The sequence below is a fragment of the Phaenicophaeus curvirostris genome, chromosome 8, assembly GCF_032191515.1.
Source record: "Phaenicophaeus curvirostris isolate KB17595 chromosome 8, BPBGC_Pcur_1.0, whole genome shotgun sequence".
NCBI lineage: Eukaryota > Metazoa > Chordata > Aves > Cuculiformes > Cuculidae > Phaenicophaeus > Phaenicophaeus curvirostris.
The window spans coordinates 5,366,387-5,390,486 of record NC_091399.1 but is presented as its reverse complement, the minus strand read 5'-3'; the positions used below and the strand labels follow the sequence as shown (position 1 = coordinate 5,390,486).

At 36.4% G+C, this 24,100-nt stretch overlaps 1 protein-coding gene across 1 annotated transcript; it reads right to left on the bottom strand.

Annotated features, from left to right (window-relative positions):
* Positions 1–225: 225 nt before the first annotated feature.
* Positions 226–22,088, bottom strand: LOC138723284 (loricrin-like). Its single transcript, XM_069862231.1, has 25 exons — positions 22,059–22,088; positions 20,436–20,474; positions 19,744–19,785; positions 19,504–19,545; positions 18,604–18,642; positions 18,034–18,075; positions 15,765–15,806; positions 15,624–15,662; positions 15,140–15,172; positions 15,001–15,039; positions 14,640–14,681; positions 14,499–14,537; positions 14,056–14,097; positions 13,916–13,954; positions 13,797–13,841; positions 13,294–13,335; positions 12,725–12,763; positions 10,664–10,702; positions 9,917–9,955; positions 9,606–9,644; positions 9,284–9,322; positions 8,351–8,386; positions 3,143–3,184; positions 1,492–1,521; positions 226–321 (listed from the first exon to the last, which is right to left on the bottom strand). The coding sequence occupies exons 1-25, from the start codon at positions 22,086–22,088 to the stop codon at positions 226–228; spliced, it is 1,035 nt and encodes a 344-aa protein (XP_069718332.1).
* Positions 22,089–24,100: the final 2,012 nt, after the last annotated feature.

Below are 24,100 nucleotides of genomic sequence, written 5' to 3'. Positions count from 1 at the left end.
AAAAATCCTGTCCATGCTACAAGAAGTTATCTTCCTAACAGAGTGGTACTGAGCTCAAATGCTTGCCAATGGAGTAAAAAGAAATTGATTTTTTTTTTTAGTATAGCAGAGTAAAACATTTTGAACGAGTAAAACTAATGAAAATTATCCCTATTTTCAAATATTTGTTAGCAGTGAAATGACTCTAAAAAAACTGACTGTCAGTATATGCACTGTATTGTATTTTCATTTAATAAACAGAAAATAGGAAGAAGATATTGAAAACAAAGAAAAATTGCTTGCCTGTGCACCATACTGTCTGCTTCCAGAATATGATGAACCCTGTAAAAAGAATGTGAAACTTGTGTATATAATTCTTTTAAATACCACATGGCATAAAAAACACCTAGACCTAATCTAAATGATACTCCTGACACTGATTAGCTGGAAGAACTTTACACTGTTATTAATGCAGTGACAAATGCCTGCTTATCTGCACATCATATTAGTGTTTTTTGCAATGAGATGAATCCCGTGAATGACTCCTCAATAACTTCTTTGAGGTAAGAATGCTTCTGTAATTACAAAGTAAAATCTTGGCTGTAGTACATAGAAAGATGTAATTGAAATGTCAAGAGTGATTAAAAAAAACCACCTGCACTCCTTGGAATTATTGTCTCTATCTCTGTGACTAAACTGAGCTCAATATTTAATGGCTTTGGGGCAAATATGGCAATTGAGCCATGCTTATTCTTAAGAAAGCAATCTGTGAAAACGTTAAGGACAAATTGCCTGCATGTCCACCATGGTAGCTGTTTCCTCCAAAAGAGCCCTATATTCAACAAAAGTAGTAATGTTTACTCCCTATTACATTAAATGTCAAGTAGAGGAAAAACAAAAGAACACACTGACCTATTGCCACAATCAAGCCATTTACACTGATAACTAGTATACTTTTCTATTTGGTTGATTAAACAAGTAAAGGATTTAGCGTAGATTCTTCCCTATTCCTTCAGATTATTTGCTTGCAAAGAGAAGTAACCTGATAATTTGTATGTTGTTTTCAGCTCTTCTGAGTCCCTTGCCATGTAGGTTTTTCTTGATTTCATAACCCGAGACAGAAAAGGAGTCATTTGAGGAATGTTGACTATATTGAGGCAACAGATAACTGAAACCTCCCTCAAAATTAAATTAGCTTAATTTCAGAAAATTAAGAGTGGATTAATTTGGCTTTGTTTGTTTTTTAAAGTGTTTATAAAACTATAGATAATAAAATAATTAGACAGAAAAGAAATGGAAATAGTTTTAGCTCTTTAAATGTGCTGCTCTGCTCCCACTTGGAAGTGTTTTGGGCTTCACTAGCTTCACTAGTTTGATCAGACTGTTAATAGCCATCATAAGAATAGCACTATTACACACTTGTGTCTAAAGACCAGCAGAAACTTAGTTCCTTGGGAATATTGTGGAATGTGTACATGCTATGAGAAATATACAAAGACAAAGAATACTTACTGGACTTCCACCAGGGCACACACATCCACCCTGTACAAAATACAAACAAACTAATTTTCCTGAATCTATGACTGGAAGAGGCCTCTGGATTAGTAAATCACACTCACATTTGCTACTGAAGAAAATAGACCATAAAATCCTACTCACAGAGTCACCAAGCCCTATTGAAAATGTAGTTTCTTTCTCTCTCCGTTGTTCTTTCAGGCTAGCTGTGCACTTACTGATCAAAATTTTAAATATAGTGTTCTAATTTAAACTTACAGTAAAAACCTTCCTTACCAAAAGGGGGGGGTAAAAATTTCTGAGAAATTCTACAGAAATCAGGATACTGTTTTTTTTCCTTGAGAGGGCAGAGCAGCTGGAACACATGCAGTACCCTCTCATGCTAAAGGTGTTACAGAAATCACTAAAGATGACATGCAGTGGAGGCCTGCTAGGTCATTTCTCCTCTGATAAAACTAACTGAGAGGAGGCCAGGGGGTCGCCATTCAGTGTCTCTTTTTCCACATTCAGTCTGCATGGAACGTGTAGGAAGAAAAATGTTTAGGAGCACAGCAAGTACCGAATCTTCGACGCAGCTTCCATTCAGACAGTTACTACTGGCTACTCTGGTGCACAGGGTGTCAGAATGACATGGGAAAAGAAAATGAGGTGTTGCTGAGGCTTTGGGCAAAAAGGAGGGTGCTGATGGAAAAGAGTCCTTGTGAAGGAAAGATACACAGAATAAATTGTGAGTGCCTGACACTGGCTCAAGTGACCAGCATGGAGAAAGGAAAGCGTACCTGTCCACCAGACTGGCTGCCTCCTGAAGGAGAGCCCTGGAAAAAATGAGTAACCAATTATTTCTCTGTTCCTAAGTAACGTTCTCACTTGTTCTCTGTGGTCCTTTCTCTGTGGTCCTTAGTCTTTCACATTGTTTTTGTTTCAATGTAACAATGAAATGGGCTTCTTAAGGAAGCTTTTCCATGGAGTCACAATGGTTCCTGTATCATTCGCTTCTGATCTGATGGACTAGAAATCCCTGTACTTAGCAATCCCTGCTTAGTTTGGCTTAAAAGCTGTTCTTTCCTAGAATGTTCCTTTTTTTTTTGCCAAAATATGCTTAAGTTTTACTAATGAACTGTGTACAAAACCTGCAGATACTATGAAAGTAGAAGTTTTACCTGTCCACTAATCTGGCTGCTTCCTGAGGATGCTATACTTTGAATATAAATGCTTTCTCATTTCTTTATTGTACATTGTTTAACTTATGACCTATCACAAAACCACATGCTTATTTGTCTTCCATGGATTTAAATGTCACAGGAATGTGAGCACTTCCTTTATTACCATACTGAAGTCCGTTGGCCTTTAGAATGGCAACTGTTTAAGCAGAACAATGAAGTTTAAATCAAAGCCAACCTCAGGCAGGTGTGAATAGTGTTTGCTGCACCGCATTGGGTGCTCAGAGCAGCCTCTTGTGTTTTGCTTTCCTGAGTGGGCTGAAACAGCAGGAGGCTTTATGTTCATCTATTCTGCATAAACACTGTTTTGCTATAAGCCACCCCTTTAATAAGTATTCATATTTTTCTAAAAAACCCAACAAATATAGAAGAAGAAATAAAAGTGAACAGTTGAGAAAACAACCCATAAAGAGAAAAACAATTCTCACCTGTCCTCCTCCATAATGGCTGCCACCTGAGGAAGATGGATCCTGAAAAAAAGGTGCCAATTAATTCTCTATCAAAAAGCTACATTAAGGGTTTTTGAAAGAAAGACTATCTTCTTTTGCTGTTGTGCGTTGAAAGGTTACAGAAAGATAAACACTCATGTTTATGTGTTCTATGCAACCTTTACGTGTTCTATGCAAATTAGAGATGGTCTCTAACAAATTAATCTTCCATGGTACTGATCCTGAGCTATTAGGAATAGTATATACCTAGTTTAGGGAGACTATATTTGGACTGGAATACTCTTTTTCTCCTCAAATTCCACCTCCAAAAAATCTGACAATAGGTGTTTTCAGAGGGCAAGACGTGTTTGTTGGGGATTTCATATTAAAGGCTCTAACACTACGCAGCAGTAGGAACCCTATCCATCATCTTTCATTCTGCAACGGCATGGAACACCTCTTAACAACTGATCTTCTCCTCTGCTCTCCTCTTGAGACATATCACTTTGCTGATATCACGCCAATATTGCATTTTGCTGAAGGAAGTGAGTTATTCCAGAGTTTGAGGTAGACGAGGAATTCAATCTACTTCCAGCCACTCCTTATTGATAGAGATGAGAAAACATGACAGCAGCAGAAGGGGAGCAGGTCCAGAATGAGGAGAGCAGATCAGAGGGTAGGACAAGGCCAGAACTGCTTTTACTGTGATAAAAGAGAAGTACTGGCTTTTCATAGTTTTTGTATTGTTTCAGATCGTGTATCTTTAGATACCTCATCATCTATTACTGTATAAACAGAGTTTACTTAAAATATTATTTTTTTCAGTCAATAGAAAAGTACCAGGTTTTGATGTAGAAGATGGGTGTTAGGATAAGGACTGCACAGGAAGAGATTCTCACCTGTCCTCCATACTGGCTGCCTCCTGAATATGATGAGCTCTGAATAAAAAGAATGAAATTATCTCAGTATCCATATCATAGAACTCCTTTAAACCATGCTCCATGTGAAGGAGAAGTACCTGATTTCTTTCAGTGCAAAACTGAGTGGACTGATCCAGACCATGCAAAAAGGAGTGAGACTCATCTGCGTTTACCATGATGCATCAGAAATTACATCTCCTAAAAACTCTCCCCTGGCTTTGTTTCACATACATTCATAACTACTATACACCTAGCAACATATTAAATAAATCATGAAAAAAAGTCCATCTCCTTAAAAGTTTTTTTTACACAGAGAACCACCAAGTCTCTTGGATAAAATAGCAAACACTACAAGGAAGAATTCTCACCTGTCCACCATGCTGGCTGCTTCCTGAGGAAGGTGAACCCTGAATATTGACAGAAGAAAGGAAGCTGAAACTTCTTTACACTCATTTGAAGAATCATAAAATAAATTCACTTTAAAAAATTTTGGTCAGCTTCATGAAGTACTCATTTATTTCAGAAATTCATAACCTCTAGTCCTGCAAACTTCAGGAGCCAATTCAGTCAACCACGTATTTCACATTTTCTTAACCTGAAATAACAGCCTTGATCTGAACTTGCTTCGCTTAATTGTAGAAGCACCGTAATGCTACAGAGAAAGATTTACTGAGAAAAATTTAGACTGAGATAGGTAAAGCTAGGGTAGACAGCCAGACAGACAATGAATAAGCTACAAATTTGCACAGGTCAAACCCACACAAATGGGAACTATTAATACTTACTTGTCCACCATAATGGCTGCCTCCGTAAGAAGATGGACCCTAGAAAAGTATTGAAAATCAATTATTTCTGAGTATCTGATTAATGGAGATTAGTGGAAAAGTTGTCTGTATTTTATTATTTGACCATTTATTTGTAAACTTCCCAGAATAAACTATAATTTTTGCCTTCCTTGAATTCACAGTATTACTATAGAGATTAGATCACTATAAAGTTGCTTGAAATATTAAATTGAGGTAGATATCTGGATAATCCTTTGCTTGATAAGAATCAATTAATGGTAAAACAAGTACATAATATAAAATATTAAAAGTAAAAGCTTACATGTCCACCATACTGGCTAGCTCCAGAAGAATATGAATCCTATAAAGAACATGAATAGGTGAATTACCTGCTGTAGGATTTCCTTAAATCAAAACATTACTCTCCCGGGACAGTAGGAGCAAGAGAGCAAAGCTAAAGGGTGAAGGCAGGCGAGCAGGACTTTCAGTGTGCTGGAAAGATGAATCCTAGACTAAAGCTAGGAGTAGAATACCGGCTACCTAATAGGATGCTGAAAACCAAACCAAGCACGTTTACTACAACCTCATAGAACAAGAGATCTCTTTAAATAGGGAAGATTAGATTTGTTTTTTTTCTTAATGGAATTGGGAGTGGTAGGAATAAAAAAAATGCTGCATTTTGGTTCATTTTTTCCACACACTTATTTTTTGTGTGAGCTTCATTATGCACATTTCACAAAGCCAAGGGCACTGCTATATGCAAAAAAAAGCCATTGTATGTAAGTTTTATCATGTATCAAACTTTGTGGTGAACTTAATTTATTCAGTTTTTTTGCTCTTTAAGCATATTTCCAATTTCAAAACTGAATTTAATTGAGATTGCGAATAACCATAATTTTCAGAAGTGGCAAGCTAGCTTTCCTTTTGGAATGAGTGCTTACTTGGCTACTGTACTGGCTGCCTCCAGAAGAAGATGAGTCCTGGGGAAAAAAAAAAAGAAACCAGTTATTTTTCTCTAACAGAACTATTTTAAAGCAAAACTTCTTGAAGGACAGCAGTATATAAATTTCTATGTAAATTTCAAAGACTTCTCTTTGAATGAATGCTATTTCAAACAGAAAGTGAAACTGAGTGCTGGACAAGTATCCTGTGTGTATTTTTAATTGTAACTAAGGTAATTATTTCCACAATTGTATGACTTCTACTAGGGTACTGACTTCTTTTAACATCTCTAGCCATTATACTGACGAAACAAACATAGGACACCCTTAAAACCTGATTAACGTTGCTTACATTTGCAGAGGCATCACTTCTGACTAAGGTAGGGGATCCACCCTGTAAGGGGAAAAACAAAAAAAGAAAGAAAGAAGAAAAAATTAGCCTTTGTCTTTGGTCATAAACTAAATATGAAATAAAACCTTAGAATATTCATTCTATTGTATCTTGAAAGAATTTAATTTCAGACTGTGGTATTCTTATGTTTACACTTCACTTCACTTATCTTAATTTGCCAACATAGCAAATAGTCTTTTTTTGCCCTGAAAGACCATAAATCATAAAGTATCAATTTGTACCTACCCATAACTCATTGCCTAGAAATTAAAAATGCTACCCAAGGTGCAGGAATGTCCTTTATGAACTACACGTTTATTGACCACATATAATTTTCTTTGAAATAATTTCATATGGACTTAAAAGTACAAATGAGAAGTGGCTCATATTTGTTGGTTTTTTTTTTAATTTGGTAAACTTTGGTTTCTGAGACAACTTTTTATGGCTGGCAACTTTGTAGAGTCGATATTATTTTAGCTTCCCTTAATGACAGATTTTTTTTTTCAATTACTTCTGCTGTTTAATGCAAGGGTTGGGATTTTTGAGTAGAGATACACATCTGTAAACACCGTATGACTGAAAGTCACGGCTCAGACAACACAGCTTGGTGTCAGCTTTAAGGATATTCTGGCTTTTATCAGACATGGTGTAGCCAGGAGGATGAGGGCAATGATCATTCCCAATACTCAGCACTGGTGAGGTCGCACCTTGAATCCTGTGTTCAGTTTTAGGCCCCTCAGTACAAGAAAGACATTGAGGTACTGGAACATGTCCAGAGAAGGGCAACAAGGCTGGCGAAGGATCTGCAGCACAAATGTTATGAGGAGCGGCTGAGGGAACTGGGGCTATTTAGTTTGGAGACAGGAAGGCTGAGAGGAGACCTTATCATGCTCTACAACTCTTTACCCAAGTAAGAGGTGATAGGACAGGAGAAAATGGCCTCAAGTTGCACCATAGGAGGTTTAGATTGAATATCAGGAAAAATTTCTTCACTGAAAGGGTTGCTAAGCATTGGAACAGGCTGCCCAGGGAAGTGGTGGAGCCACCATCCCTGGAGGTATTTAAAAGACATGTAGATATGGCACTTAGGGACATGATTTAGTGGTGGGCTTGGCAATATTAGGTTTATGTTTGGGCCTGATGGACTTGAAGGTCTTTTCTAACCTAAATGATTCAATGATTCTGAATTCTTCATCTTGGCATAATGAGAAATAACTCTTACCATGTCAGTAATGTATAAGTCACCAAAGGAAAAATGAATATAAAATTAAGAGTACATTCAAATACATAAATTAGAAATAGACAGGACCACAAATAATTTTCCAGTTAAATAATTTAGCAAAAGAAAATAAATAATGAACAAATAACACTTACAGAACTTCCCCCCGAACAATCACATCCACCCTGTAAATAATGCAGAAAACATTTAAGATATCAAGAGCACAGGACTGAAAAGGACTTCAGCTACCACTCAAATTACTTCTTCTATTATCCCTGGGATGCAAGCCATAAAATTACATTCATAACTACCCAAATTCTAGAAATTAGTCTATTTTTTGTTCTCTCCATCCTATGTAACTACTCCTGCACTTCTTGCCCTGATGGGGCAAAACCTTCTAATTTTCTTATCTTAAAATTTGTTACCTACAGTCTTTACCCTAAAAACTTTCCTTAACAAAAGGATGAGTAAATAGTTCCAACTAGTTCTACAGAAAGCTATTTTTGTTTTTTTAAAGAGGGCAGAGCACCCGGAACACATGCAGTACCCTCTCATGCTGAAGGTGTTACAGAAATCACTAAAGATGACATGCAGTGGAGGCCTGCTAGGTCATTTCTCCTCTGATAAAACTAACTGAGAGGAGGCCAGGGGGTTGCCATTCAGTGTCTCTTTTTCCACATTCAGCCTGCATGGAACGTGTAGGAAGAAAAATGTTTAGGAGCACAGCAAGTACCGAATCTTCGACGCAGCTTCCATTCAGACAGTTACTACTGGCTACTCTGGTGCACAGGGTGTCAGAATGACATGGGAAAAGAAAATGAGGTGTTGCTGAGGCTTTGGGCAAAAAGGAGGGTGCTGATGGAAAAGAGTCCTTGGTGAAGGAAAGATACACAGAATAAATTGTGAGTGCCTGACACTGGCACAAGTGACCAGCATGGAGAAAGAAAAGTACCTGTCCACCAGACTGGCTGCCTCCTGAAGGAGAGCCCTGGAAAAAATGAGTAACCAATTATTTCTCTGTTCCTAAGTAACGTTCTCACTTGTTCTCTGTGGTCCTTAGTCTTTCAAATTGTTTCTGTTTCAATGTAACAATGAAATGGGCTTCTTAAGGAAGCTTTTCCATGGAGTCACAATGGTTCCTGTATCATTCACTTCTGATCTGATGGACTAGAAATACCTGTACTTAGCAATCCCTGCTTAGTTTGGCTTAAAAGCCGTTCTTTCCTAGAATGTTCCTTTTTTTGCCAAAAAAAAAGTTAAGTTTTACTAATGAATTGTATACAATTATTTCAGATTTCCAGTGGAGGCCTGCTACGAGATTTCTCCTCTCATAAAACTGGGAGGTGGCCAGGGGTTCACCATTCAGTGCCTCTTTCCAAGTTCAGTCTGTACGGAATGTGTAGGAAGAAAAATATTAAGCACCACAGTAGGTACAGAATCTCCAGTGCATCTCCAGACACAGTTACTATCAGCTACTCTGGCCTGCAAGGTGTCTGAATGACAAGGAGAAAATAAAATGAGGTGTTCCTGAGGCTTTGGGCAGAAGGGAAAATGGTGAAGGAAAACAGTTCTTGTGCCTGATGCTAGCACAGCTGAACAGTGTGGAGAAAGAAAAGCATACTTGTCCACCGGATAGATGTTAAAAATGTTAAAAAAATATTAAAATTAGGATTTAAGTTTGACGTAAATATATATTTTAAAATTTCTACCTGGTTAGGAACAAATTTTATCTATAGAAGAATTAACGAAAATTAAAAAGAACCCCACAGTAGTCTGGAAAGCAAAGTGTCGTCAGCCTGGTAATACTGTCTTGACGCATATACATTGAGGGGAAAAAAAAGAACCCACAACAAAAAAAACCCAACACTGAATAAAGATTTCCCACCTGTCCACTAGGCTGACTGCTTCCTGTTGAAGATGAGCCCTGGAAAAAATAAAAGTAACTTAATTTATATTTTTTTTAAATAGTCGGTATTTATTTATATTATGACTTGCATTTGTTTCTTGGTGCTAGAATATCAGTTAATATATGAATTGTATTTTAACTACTCATCTTACACTTGAACCTTTACAAAGAAATATATAAGAAAAAAGTATTTGAGTACCAAATGAACTTCGCTCATGGATAAAAAAATGCTGTGATACAAGTCCTCAAGCTTTTGTGTAACTGATACTAAAGGTTAAAACCACAAAGAATTAGTATTTACCTGTCCACTAGAGTAGCCGCCACCTTGAGAAGATGATCCCTGTAAAAGGCAGACAAAATTTATTTTCATTTAATATGGCTTCTGGAAAACCAGACTATGTTGTTAAATAGTCATACAGACTTGAATTTTTTTTTTAATTCTTGTTTTTTTAAAAAGCAATTTGTTGTTTGGCTTCACAAGATATGATACTAGATGTCATGAGAAATTCTAGGAGATAAGCAGTTGGCTACAATTAACTCGACAAGGTATTTTCTAAATAGAATGGCGATTTTTGAAGGGAACTGAAAATAATGAATAAAATAGATGCTTACATGTCCACCTGACTGGCTGCCTCCTGGGGAATAAAAATCCTGGAAAAATGTATTGAAATTACATAAAAAAACCAAAATCTTCCTTTCTTTAGTAGTATGGAAAAATCAGAATGGAAGACGAGTAATTCTCTTTGCTTTTCCATATTCCTTAATTTTCTCTCATGAATTGTTTAAGAACAACAAAAAAAAGGTCTTTCTGTATAAAACAGCACGTGCCTCTGTATACTTGTTAACATTTACCCTCTAGATGAAAGATCTTCTTTTGGATACAACAATTAAAGAGTTGTTATATCTCCACCAAAACAATTTCTTAGCCTGTCATTTACTTATTAGAATAAGTAAAATGGGTGCCATGTAAAAATGACAGAAAAATGGAAGCGCTCATTAGCAAGTCATACAGCACAACAAAATAAAGGATTTCACTTCGAATAAATGCTGGACAAATCATGGTCCCAAAGCCTTTTGCAGTTGAGCAATGAGTAAAAAAATCACAGGAACCTGAACAAGTTAATTGTGGTAGTGTTTGTAATGAGAGTTTGAGATTGAAGAGCACACCTCAGCATCAGCTGGACTTCTAGCAGTACTTTTAAGACTTTAGCCATATTCTCATTCCCTCTGTGCCTGAAGACTTTCTGTCCCACACTGGGAGCTGCCACACCAGCTCCCTCACCAGAGGTAATTTAGGTGGCTAGCAGTTACCAAACACTGGGCAGACACCTTGGCAACTTGTAAGGAAGGAATTCTTACCCGTTCACTCTGCCGGCTGCCAGATGATGAGGTGGAATCCTAAAAAACATTAGAATCCAGTTATTGTATGCAAATATTTCCATGTTTTTTCTAAGCAAGGGTGGAAGGCAAAGAAAATTACTTGTTTGAATGACTTGCTGGAAGGGTTAAAGGCATAGGCTGTAGGATGAGCAGCATTCTTTTCAAGTTATTTCTCTGCTCATTTCTGGAGGATGGCATTCGGTAATTTGGAAAGCCGAACCCTCACATAGTCTACTAAAGGAATGAGATCATATCTCAGTCAATATTATTTCCTCTTTGAATCCTATATGGGAAAACACCAGCACTTTCCAAGCTATGGGTTTTTTAAGATCTCAGTGATACATAAAAATGCCATGGACTCATGGACTGGTGGTAGTCATTATGCCTTAATTTCTTTCATATTTTAGCTTTGCTGATTATGTACGAGAAGATTTTGATACAGACACTGTGTGGAAAGTAATAACCGTACTTCTGGCTGAACTGCACAGCTGAATTTATAAAAACTTTTGGAGAGCAATTTCCTACAAACCAGGACACTGGAAAAGAGAATGATTAGAAATCCAGTGAAAGTTTAATAAATTACTCAAGACTATGAGAAAATAAGCTTGGAAATTTTATAAACAGCTTCACCAGAATTAATAGAAATTGTACTTCAGTAAGGAGAAAAGACAAGTTCTTAAAGAAAAGCAAGCAGTTCTCACACACTATGTGAAAACAGACCATTCCTATTCAATATATGGGTGAAAGAAATTGAATCTTACATGTCTGACTTTGGAAAAACACAAATGAAGTATCATGAGAATTTGAGATGGAAAGAGAAGGAACTAGTCTGTACAGTATTAATAAGGGAAGTTGTATTGCAGAAAAACAACAAAGTGGGATAATGATGAAGGGTCAAATACGATGTGTTTTCTCAAAAAAAAAGGGAAATAGAATTTCAAAGTAAATCTGTATTTTAAGAGCAATTATGTTTGAACACCTTAATTTGTGGGAATTGTTGTGAGACTCCTGATTAATAAACATATATGGAATATACTCTTCGGGAGATAAATCACTGAAAATAACCCTCAAGAACTGGAATTGCTGATCTAACATACTGATAAGGTGGTTGTTGTAGTGCTAAATTAGTGTTATTGTATTAAACTCAGTGAAAAGGTAGCCAAATTAAATTGCTGGAAGTAAATATCTGATTGTTTTGTATAACATGAGAAAATACTAATACTCAGTTTCAATGGAAATTTTGAAATCAAAATGAGCTTCCTTTTTAAATGCTACTTTTAATAACTGATGTAAAATATGTGATTGTTACAGGTCAGAACCGCTGTAACTGTAATTTTAATTTGCCAAGTCCCCCTTGCTGCAAGAAGGATGTTGAGGGCTCTGGAGTTTTTGGAGAAGAGCAACAAAGCTGGTGAAGGGGCTGGAGAACAGGCCTTACAAGAAGCAGCTGAGGGAACTGGGGTTGATTAGCCTTGAGAAGAGGAGGCTGAGGGGAGGCCTCATTGCTCTCTACAACTACCTGAAAGGAGGTTGTAGAGAAGAGGGTGCTGGCCTCTTCTCCCAAGTGACAGGGGACAGGACAAGGGACAATGGCCTCAAGCTCCACCAGGGGAGGTTCAGACTGGACGTCAGGAAAAAATTTTTCACTGAAATCATTGGGCACTGGTAGAGGCTGCCCAGGGAGGTGGTTGAGCCACCTTCCCTGGAGGTGTTTAGAAAACGTGTAGACGAGGTGCTGAGGGACATGGTTTAGTGGCAGATAGGAATGGTTGGACTCGATGATCCGGTGGGTCTTTTCCAACCTGGTGATTCTATGATACTATAGCACAATAATGTGACATTTTCCTTTATCTATAGGAACAATGTAACTTCAAAGAAGTTATTGTAGAAAATTATTAAACAACACGGATGATTTGAATGTACTCTGAAGGAGCTCTTAAAGGTAAGTTGATGAGACAAGGTAAAGGCCCACGTTAAGCACTGAAATACTTTAAAAAGCAGTACATTCTAATATTGAAATACTTGAGAAGAAATGCTTACGCTCTCATCATTTTCACTGCTTGGTATGGGAGGTGAATCCTGTAAAATAATATAAAACATTTATTTTCATATAAAAAGGATACTTGCAGGACCATAACTGGAGCAGAAGAGGTTAAAAATAAATCCCTCCTTGTAAACATAAATTTTTATAAGGAAAAATTTTAGATAAAGTCAACTTGCAAAATTAACTATTCTTTTTAGTAAAATATCCCATTACCTATGCTTCCTTTCTAGATCCTGCGCTAGAAGCAGCAATGCAACACAATTTTGCAAGGCAGTCTGGATTATTTGTTTTGTGATTTTAATACATAATTCTGTATTATTTTGTCTAGTTAAAATGTACTGCTATGCAAATTGCAATAGCAGAATAGTGTGTATAGTACATCACTTTCCCTCTATCATGGAAGCATTTGGTTGTGTAAAGAGGTAAGTAAAAGTGAAAGGAAACAAGAGGTAAAATGGCATTTCCATGCTTATCACTTAAAAATAATTGAAATATAGGACACAGTGCCTGTAAGAACCCACACAGCAAGCTTAAGCTTTTGATGTATGAGAAAAATAATATTTACCTGACCATAAGATCCAGCACCAGTATATGTGGAAGACCCACCCTGTTCAGGAAAAAAAAAAAATCATATTGCAAACAGAAGTTTTCTTTTTTTTTGGATGCTTAATGTAGCGATCTCCTTCTAGAGAGATTTAAAATTATAAATATTTACTTAGTTATCAGAATGGCTATTTTGCAAGTCATGGGTATGCCCCTGTGAAATACTAATTTAGAATTTGAGTTAAAAATATGTTATTTCTACATTTGAAGACACCTTAATCTTGCAGATAATCACAGCTAGCACTGTTGAGGAGAAAAGCTTTAATGGTTGAAGGCATCCCACTTTTTATTCCCCTATAAACTTTCAGGATACTTAGTTGGAAGTATAAGCAAATTCATTCTGCAAATGAAAACTCCACCTTCATTAAAATACAGTAAGAGCCAAAATACAGCTGTATATAGAAGCCAGGGTACTAGCCCTCAGCATCCTTTGTAGAGAGAGAGAAAATAAAAAAGAATATTTACCTGTCCATAGGATTCACTGCTGCTGTCATAGGCAGAAGACCCTCCCTGCACAGAAAAGTTTGTTTTGACTTTGCCTTTACAAGTTTGTTTTGCCTTTACAGAGGAGGAAGAGCACTTACCTGTCCGTAAGATCCACCAGGATAGAAGGAAGAGCCTCCCTGTAGAGAAAACAAAAAAATCATTGTTTTGTAGTTGAAGTGTTGTCTCAATGAAGACTTCTAGACTGTTCCTGTGCAGGCACAGTGGCCACAATATTTACCTGGTTACCGGAGTAAGAGCTGTGGGAAGAACCTGGGCCCTCCTGAAAGGAAAACACAGACCAGCTGTTTTCTTGCAGGCAAGATGAGTATTTAAATAATTATGTACCGCTCACTTTAAGCCCTTTCTCTCAATTTTGAGCTAATGTTTATGCACCTAAATAAAAATCACAACCAATACTGTTAAAGTGGAATAACTCTTCTGGCAGTAATTTCCTTAGCCCGCTGAAGTTTGAAGTCTGCAAGGAACATGCAGATGCCATTCTATACTGTTCTCTGTCACACCTCACACCACAAGCCTACATCAGGGTTAATTAAGGTTTTCTGTTCCAGAAGGCAGCTGTCAGGCATGTAATTATAGCAGGTCACAGCATGCATGATACTGGGAGTCTGTGAACCAGAGTGGTGGGAGTCTGTTACCCTGATAAGAGAGGAAGAAAACTACCTGTCCATAGGATCCTCCAGGAATGAAGAAAGGCCCTCCCTGTGCAGAAGGCAGAATGGGTTACTGGTTTATGCTTTGCTGTTCTTTCAGGGAAGGATTTAGATGGAGTTTCTGAATAGGGCATTTTATCTGAATGTTTACCTGGTTACCAGAATATATGCTGTGTGATGAACCTGGGGCTCCCTGAAATGAAAACACAGACTAGCTATTTTCTTCCAGACAGGATGATGTAAATAGCAATATATCTGACTCTCACTTTTGGCCAATATTGTTGAAGAACAAGGAATATCTTATCGGTAATTTTCTCAGCTGGATGAAAGATTGTTCAATGGAAGCTATAAACAAACTTTAGTCTTAACCTCTAACAGATTTCATGTTGTAAATTACAAACGATTGAGTAAGTTTTCGGGTGTTATATTTCACAACAGCCAGTATATGGGGAATAAAAGAATGAAGATAGCAGAAGTTTGGTTTGCCTTTACAAAGTAGGAAGAACACTTACCTGTCCGTAAGATCCACCAGGATAGAAAGAAGAGCCTCCCTGTAGAGAAAGCAGAAATTTATTGTTTTGTAGTTGAAATGTTCCCTCTATGAAGACTTCTAGACTGTTCCTGTGCAGGCACAGTGGCCACAATATTTACCTGGTTACCAGAATACGAGCTGTGGGAAGAACCCTGAAAGGAAATATATCAGTTATATTGCCATTTTTCTGTTACATTCAGCTACATTACAGTTTTCCTGAAAGGAAAACACAGATCAGCTGTTTTCTTACAGACTAAATATCCATGTATCCCTCACTTTAAACACTTTCTTTCAATTTTGAGCTAACTTAATGCACTTAAATAAAAATCACAACCAATACTGTTAAAGTGGAAGAACTCTATGGCAGTCATTTCCTTAACCCACTGAAGTCTGAAGTCTGCAAGGAACATGCAGATGCCATTCTATACTGTTCTCTGTCACACCTCACACCACAAGCCTACATCAGGGTTAATTAAGGTTTTCTGCTCCAGAAGGCAGCTGTCAGGCATGTAATTATAGCAGGTCACAGCATGCATGATACTGGGAGTCTGTGAACCAGAGTGGTGGGAGTCTGTTACCCTGATAAGAGAGGAAGAAAACTACCTGTCCATAGGATCCTCCAGGAATGAAGAAAGGCCCTCCCTGTGCAGAAGACAGAATGGGTTACTGGTTTATGCTTTGCTGTTCTTTCAGGGAAGAATTTAGATGGAGTTTCTGAATAGGGCATTTTATCTGAATGTTTACCTGGTTACCAAAATATGTACTATGTGATGAACCTGGGGCTCCCTGAAATGAAAAAACAGACTAGCTGTTTTCTTCCAAGCAGACATTTAAGTGAGTCCATATCTGAAATTCTCTTATTTCAAAATACAACTTTCAAAAAGGACTTTACTGCAATCATTAAAAAAGAACACTGGGTTTCTTTGTTAGACATAAGGAAACCTGTAGCAGATACTTTCATGTTCACGCTAAAAGACCTGAGAGAGAAAGTAACTATTCATTTTCCTTTTCCTAATCACGAAATAACTATGTCATACCCGGCAGACTTTGTATTTTATAAATGATCATGACCCTGACTATGTTTATAAAAATTGCCGGAATACCAAAATTCCAAAGAGCAAATAGTGTTTAGGAGAGCAAATTTTTAGGAGAGCGTTATTTGCTAGTATATAACACTCATTATTAGTGTCACATCCCTTTTATATACAAAACAAAGTATTATTGTATGGTTAGACTGCTTCCTTAGACCCTATTTGTAGACTGAACTCTTGCCTTTAGATGAATATTACACAAAAAGTGGGATTATTGTAGTATGAGGAATTTGAGGATCCTCAAAAGGAAACCCATTGTTTCATTTGAAGCAAGATGGCTTAAATATATATGGCTTTGACTCTTAAATTATAACCTTTTCCAGATTTGAAGACATTCATGTAACTCATAGTTTTTAAGTTTAGCAGAAAGGTTGTGGCAGGAATTTTCCTCCTGTGTTGGAGAATCTTCAAGGAAGTTCTCTTTTACATAAGATTTATGAATGGAGGTTTATTTATACAAATGTATATACATCTACCTATACCTAGCTTTTTTGTGCAGAAGAACAAACCTGCCTATCGTGACTGATATGTTTACATGCTAATCTTAGGCACTGCTACTGCCTTATATACAGGGTTGACCCTGGACTGAAAATGAAAACAAGTCTGGTTTTTAATTCAGTCTGTTCCTTTGCAGAGATCATCAAACTTTACTTCTGTGTGAAGATGAAGATCAAAGACTATTGCTACCTAGTTTAGCATAAATTAATTCTATTAGCTGATGCTATCACAAACCGAAATACAAGTCTCTTGTGTATCAAAGTGGACACTCATGCACTGAGAACTGGGCTTCCAATGTGTCCAATTTAGATGTCTTATTTTCTTCATGTTGAAAATTATTGTTTTGAGCAACTAAATACACTGTCCTCCCCCTGGCAAAATTGTGATGGCTTGCTGCTAAAAACTAAGCCTCTTGCACAAATTTAGGCTAACAGAGAAAAAGGCTCAGTGAGAATGAAAACTTGCATAAAGATTTCCACCTTTTTTCTTGGAAATGGATTTGTTTATCTAGGATTATAATCATAGGAGAAACAAAAATTTTTTTCTTCAATGAAGTTCCAATATTAGTTATTTTAGCAGTCTAGCCTATATTTTAAAATGTAGGTTGTGATAACTGCTCAGAGGCGGTATTTTACATGACAAAAATTACTGTTGCCATATGTTAATGACAGTTACGTTCAGAATTTCTGTGTACTAGTTCATTTAAATAGCGTGCTTTTTTACAGAAATATTAATCCACAGTATGATTCTTGTTGAAATTGAAAACTACACCATTCGAATGTGTTTATGTAAATATAGCCTCAATAAAAGCTGCAAAACCAAATTTTCAGGTAAAGGAATCCTTGTTCACCTGGCAAAGCCACATGGAGCCAGAAGCCTGGTAAAGCTAGGCTATAATGCCCATGTAGCTGTATTCCTTCTGTGTTTTCATTGTACAGAGGTGTTGCCTAAGTAAAAAGTTTATCTAGTGCCATTGATCATGAAATTGCAGTAATTCCCTTTGTTGGAAAGACTAGTTTAAATATTGATTTAAGATATTATCTTTTGAAATATCTATCAAATTTTGACAATTAGTCACAATGATTTATTGCACCAGTGAGAAGGACAAGGAACCATAGCTGGATACATTTAAATTCTTTTGTTACTACAGGGCATATTGACTTTGGTTTTTGAAAGAATGTGTAACAGTCACCTCACAGAGCACCTGATTACTAAACACTATTGCAGAAGTTATTGGCCAAATGGGAATTACACAATTAAAGTAAAGTGGGACTCATTCTTCCATTTAATTTTATAGAATTCTGTTCATACTAAGGAAATTATTGCAAATGTTTAGTGTTACCCTAGTGTCCATACTTACTAGGTGATTAAGTCAAAATACTCCATTATGTAGATGAAGGTATAAACTCAGGAAAAATAATTACCTGTCTGCTACCAGTGCTTCCATCAGGACAAATGCAACCACCCTATAAATTAAAATAGAAAGAAACAATTATTGCATTGTGGAAGTTTAGAATAAAATCTTATTTCAGATATGAACTGTTTTTAGGGGAAGAAAGGCTGTGGGACTAGGGTACCTGTGACCTTTTCTATACCTAGAACAAAGAGGGAACAGCATAACTCTGTACATTAAATGTTTGCTTTGGAAGTTAAACTGATGCTACATCTGACTGATGCCACATCTCTCAGTGCTATGTCTCCAAGATAGATGCCTCATCAAGAGAGAATTAACTGGATATTCAAGAGTACAGAGAATCATCATTGTGCTCTCACCAATAAACCATGTGTGACATTGAAACAGTGCTAAGAAGTGATTTTAGAGAACCATTTCAGATAAGTTTATACATCAACTGGGTCACTTTATTTACAGTTTAATGCATAACGTCACCAATCTCCCCCCCAGAATTACTGGACTTAATCTCAGAGTCCTGAACTTAATTAATTACCAGGAAGTTATCTGGACAAGACTACATAAAAACAAAGAAAATCCTGACCTGACTTGATCCACCACCAGATGCAATAAGTGATCCACCCTGTGAAAGAAACAGTTATTTTCATCTAGTGAGAAATCAAGTGACCAAATATTTCTACTACTTCCCTGCACTAACAAATATCATCTGTTCAGAACTCTCTGTATGAATCGTTGTAAAAACATAAATTTGGATGAAACTTAATTAGTGACTGGATACAATATCCAGGGAGTCAATATCAGGAAAACTGATTAAGAAAATTGTTACTCGTGAGCTCAGAGTTCTGACTATACTACTGAATTAGACTTCAAACTCTGAGACAGAGGACTATGCTAGTGTTACATCTACATAATGCTGGGCATGGTGGGATTCCAGATCTCTAGGAAGCTGATGGGTACCAATACAGTACAAAATACTATGAAAAACAGAATCAGGTGTAATTCTGGACCAGTTCAATTTCATATAAACAGCTGCAGGAGCACTTAAGTCTACAGAATATGAAAATTGGACCTTGTTTGTAAGACAAACACGTAATCACTAAAATGTACCTTGTTACTAAATTCTAAGTGAAACAGTTATGTATCTGGCCATTGGCATCACTAGAGAAGGACTGTTTCTAAAAAAAAAAGATTCTAAAAGAATTTATTTTGTGGTTTGTAAATGATTTTTACAAAATGTTATGTAAAGAAACACCTGCAATGCTTACCCTCTTAGTGGAGGGAACAAACAGAGGAGACTTTATTATGGGGCCATTATCATTATTTACAACTGTGCAAAATTATAACATTATATGGAAAATGCTGCCAAATCAAAATAGCATCCTTCAGGACAGATAGATTAGTGGAACATAATTTTCAGAAATGAAATATAACTTATCAGAAAGCTCATAGCAAGGAGATCATGCAGTAGACACTATGTTGTTACCTGGAAGTTAACGTGGCTGCTGTTTGAAGTAGATGACTCATTCTGTGAAGAAACAATAAATAACTCATTTTTGTGTAAAGGTCATAAATTAAAACATATAGCTCTACTAAGAAAGAGCTACCTAACCCTAAGCACAATACTCCGTTACGGAAAATATATCCTTTTTTTTTTTTTGTGGGCAGTACACCAGGGAGCTGTAACACCAGCAGTAGTTCAGAAAAAGTGACTTCAATGGTTTACCTGTACGTCATAGTCTCTTTTGCTCAAAACATGTGACGTGTCCTGTATAAAACAAAGACAATTTGCTATTAGGAGATGAAAACTCTATGATCAATGACAAGCCTACTTTTTTCTCCAGTGTTATTTATTTACCTCCCCAGACCTTTTAAAGTATACATTGAATAGCAAAGCTTTTTTAGAAAAGGTTATTTGCACATACGTTTTATAGGCTACTGCTGAGTCTGATTGAAGCTATACAATGCATACATCTATGTACTCCACAACATGTTAAGCACAATGAATTATCCAGCATTTTTCTTTCCAAGTTCATTATTCTGTCTCACTTCAGTTAAATTTTAGCTGTCCCCTGTTTGTATGACACTAATTTACTTTCAACTTTAGCTTAGACCAACTGTATGTGCTTCCTGAAAAACAGGACTTTGAAATGTCCTGTAACTCCTAGCTGGATTTTTTTGTCTTTTTTTTCATATATATACATATATATGTATATCTCTCCTTTAAAGTAATTTTAACCAAAGAGCAAATACCCAAGTTATTTTATATTGATTTTTCCTCAAATAGGAAAATATTAATTAGGACAAACATAATTAGGGAAAAACTAGGCTTAATTGGGACAAATCACCTATAGTAAGGGCAAAAATCCTACAAGTGTTAAAAAAAAAAAAAAGGATATAAAAAAAGAGGTTACTTACTCGGGCAACAACAACTTTCTTTTTTGAACAACCAGAACTCTGTAAAAGAGCCAGAAGCCAGTTATTACTCTATAGATTCTACCATCCACACAAAATACTTTCTGCAAAAATCTACCTAACTTGTTGAAGTGGCATATTTTGGGGCAGCAAGATGTCCAGAGCTATGATTTTACTGTCAGTAAGAGCATATTCTTTGTTTACTTTCACCTTATCACTCCTTCCTCAGAAATCCCTGCCTAGCAGAATCCCCCTCAGCTCAGCCACTATGGTTTAGAGAACAGTCTGCATAATGCCTTTAGTTTTTTTATTGAACATCCACCATCTTTCTTTGTGGGAATGTTTAGAAGCAAACTCTTTCACAATTAAGTCCAGCAATATATGCTGTATAGGGATAAGCAAGGGAATAATAGCATCTTCTGTGAACAAAGGAGGAAGTCATGAGACTCTTAAACGGGGGTTGCTGCTGAAGGATCTTTTTCTCCCAAAATTTGCAATAAATCTAGTGCAATGGATTAAAGGTAAATGCAAGCAAAAACCAAAAGGTGTTTTCAGAAGGCCTCTTTTTTTCCTAATATACGTTTGATGGAGAACTAAAGTACTAGAAAGAAAAAAATAGGGAAAATAATGAAGTGTTAAAGAATATGGCTGACTACTGAAGAAAAGGCAAGTGCTGACAACAGAAGGTTACTCTAGATGGCAATAAAACTAAAGGTGGCTGTAACAAATGGAAAAACTTTTCTATGAACAGAAAGAAGCAGGGAAAAAAAAGGTCATTCATTTACACAACAGTATATTTAGTCATGATCTATGGACGCTAATCACAGTTTCTGCTTGTAGGACAGAAAGTCTTGAGAGAGAGTATTACCAGGGGATAAATGTTGCTTTGCAATACTAGTATATATGTGAGTTCAAATCACATCAAGTGGAAAAAGCTTGAAGTGGCTATATGTCTCGGTCACAGACAGTTAATTCCCAAATAACTAACCAGCCAAAGCACACACGCTACAGAAGAACTGTATTAGTACATATTCTTAGAAGTATTATGCAGTTTTAAATAGTTACGCAGCAGTCTTGAGAATGGCTAGAAGGGACTAAGTATAGAGAAATGTGACATCAAATATCTCATTCTTTAATTAACTTTTTGAAGGGTATTATAAAGACATTACACACTACAATTAGAGAAGAGGCCCACAGGTCTAATGTAGAAGTGCTCAGTTGCTAGCACTGTCATTAGTCATAAGGATTTGAATACTGCACAAGAAAGAAAAGCACTTACCAGACTATTTGCACTATAGGTAGTATCATTCTGGAAAAGAATAAATTATTTCCTTTTTAAAGAATTATTTAAAGACAATAAGATTACACAAACATCATTCTTTTCTGATACTACAGAGACCACAGGCTTGACTAAATTAGTTGAAATGCTACCATTCTAGTCTGAAAAACTTTTTAATAGGAACTTTAGAATGGCGGAACTGTAACATGAAAAGCAGTAGAATATCTGCCACTGTATCACTCTTCTTTCTTTCATGTTACATATTTAAAGCTTGTCTAGGGGATTTTCATTTTAATGAAAACTGCTATAAAATGTATCCTTAGATTTCAGACAAAATATTCTGTTACCTGTAAAGCCACTGACATATTTTGGTCCATATTTAATTTCATCCAGTTAAGTGCATTTAAATGCACAAAAATCTAACGCTTATTTGACAATTTCCAGAAAGAAAACACGCAGCTGCTGAAACAGCTATTAGTGTTGGAACTCAACATTATTTCTGGATCATTCAGCTCACAAGACTGTGTCTAGCAGTGCAATATTTTCCCATCTACGTGAAAAATCTTGTCATGAAAGGATCTTGGAGAAAGCATACTCACATCATCACAAGCATTGGAATTATCATCTGATGAATCCTGTGAATCCTAGAAGGGCATCAGATACTAGTTAGTTCCTTACAAAACATGGATTGTGAAAATACACTTTGATTCTGTATTCTGCAAGACAGAATTGAGACTCATGCAAAGAAAAAGCTGAGATAAATTTAAGTAAGATCTTTATAAGGAAAATACAGATTCAAATACATGGCTGCAATAGTTGCTTACAGGGAATGTTCCATTCTTCAGTAAAGTAAACCCCAAACCAATCCAAATCAAAAAAAGCACAGAAGCTATTATGTTTTATTACATCTTTGAGAAAGATGATGCATAGACTACAAAGATTAGCACGAAATGTTACATAACTAGGAGAAAGAAATAACTAGTTACCTGTCCACCATAATAGCCATTTGAGGAGGATGATCCACCCTTTAAAACAAACAAACCAAAATCAGAGAAAATTATGATATAGAAAACCTGATTTTGAGAAGAGGCTAAAAGCTTGTATAAAGTGATGTATAAGCAGGGAAAAAGAGCATTATTTAATTGGCCACCACCACAGTTTTGTGAGGAGGATCCATCCTATAATACAAACAAATACAAATCCTACTTCAGAAGAAGCTGTGATTTTGTTTGGGGGCTGTAAAGCTGGAATAAACAATTGCCTGGAATTCCTTTGAACAAATACAACTTTCTAGATGTCTAGATAATATCAGAAATGATAAAAATTCTTCCCAGTGGAAAAATCAAAGTCTACCTACCTGGTTGCCACCATAAGATTGTGAGTATGATGATCCACTCTGCTAAAAAAAACAAACAAACAAAAACCATTAGAATTAATATTACATTATTGTAGAATGGATCTTGATCAGCCATCAGGGAATCTGTGTGAAGGAATATAATCTATTACTTACTTGGCTACCACCATAGTTTTGTGAGGAGTATGAATAGTCACCCTGTGAAAACAAAACAGCAATAGTTATAATGCTGGAAAGCTGAATTTGATCAGAATCTGCAGAGCTAGCTTTATTAGGTTCCAAGTTCTTTCTATGCAAGTGGAACTTCAGGGCTGAGTAAAAGTACATTTGAACAGAAAGAGTTGCAAGCTTGAACTGGGGAGACTCTGTGAGGGTCTATACCCTCACAAGCAAGAAAACTGTACTCTGATTAGAAATGCTTAAAACTTATTTATGAGTGGATAATAAACAGCTACCTACCTGACCACCCTGTGGTCCACCCTGTAAATTAGACAAAAATTATGCATGATTTAGAAACTTCATGTTTGGCTCTGTATTATTTTTAACAAAAGCTACAATATTTGCTTAGGAGGAGTAAGGAGCAGAGGCAGATACAAAATATGGATATGATTCCTAATGCAGTAAGGTCAGATTATCAATAGTGTGAAGGTAAATACTAGATGAGACACGAGCAAGGAACTAAAAATATTTATGTTTAAGTAATGCCTAGTTCACAGATGAGTTTTGTTCTGAACAGCGTCTAGAGAATGCAACTTTTTTTCTCCTGTAGTAAACTTAACTTATAGAAATGGAATTAAAATTTCCCCCTGCTAGCATTATTGTGCAGAAAGTTGTGAGATACAGTGGCCTTGAGGAAAAGATTTTAAATAACACACTAGGTATGTTTCAACATGCCCTCTTTAGAAGAGGAAGGTTACCTTTCCAAATGAAATCAGAAGAGACTTTTGTAGAAGTATTAGTGTTAAAAGTGTGTAAGAATGGTGAAATCCTGAGCTACTGAAGTGAGTGGGATATTTGTCATTCACTAAAACGGGT

Excerpts from the sequence above, each read along its gene's own strand:
- LOC138723284 (XM_069862231.1), bottom strand. The coding sequence starts at position 22,088 with ATGGACCAAAATATGTCAGTGGCTTTACAG. Across the intron at positions 18,076-18,603 it reads CTGGTGGTGGATCAAGTCAG|GGTGGTTGCATTTGTCCTGA; the intron begins GTCAGGATTTTC and ends TTTAATTTATAG. Across the intron at positions 9,323-9,605 it reads GCGGCTACTCTAGTGGACAG|GGCTCATCTTCAACAGGAAG; the intron begins GTAAATACTAAT and ends TATTTTTTCCAG.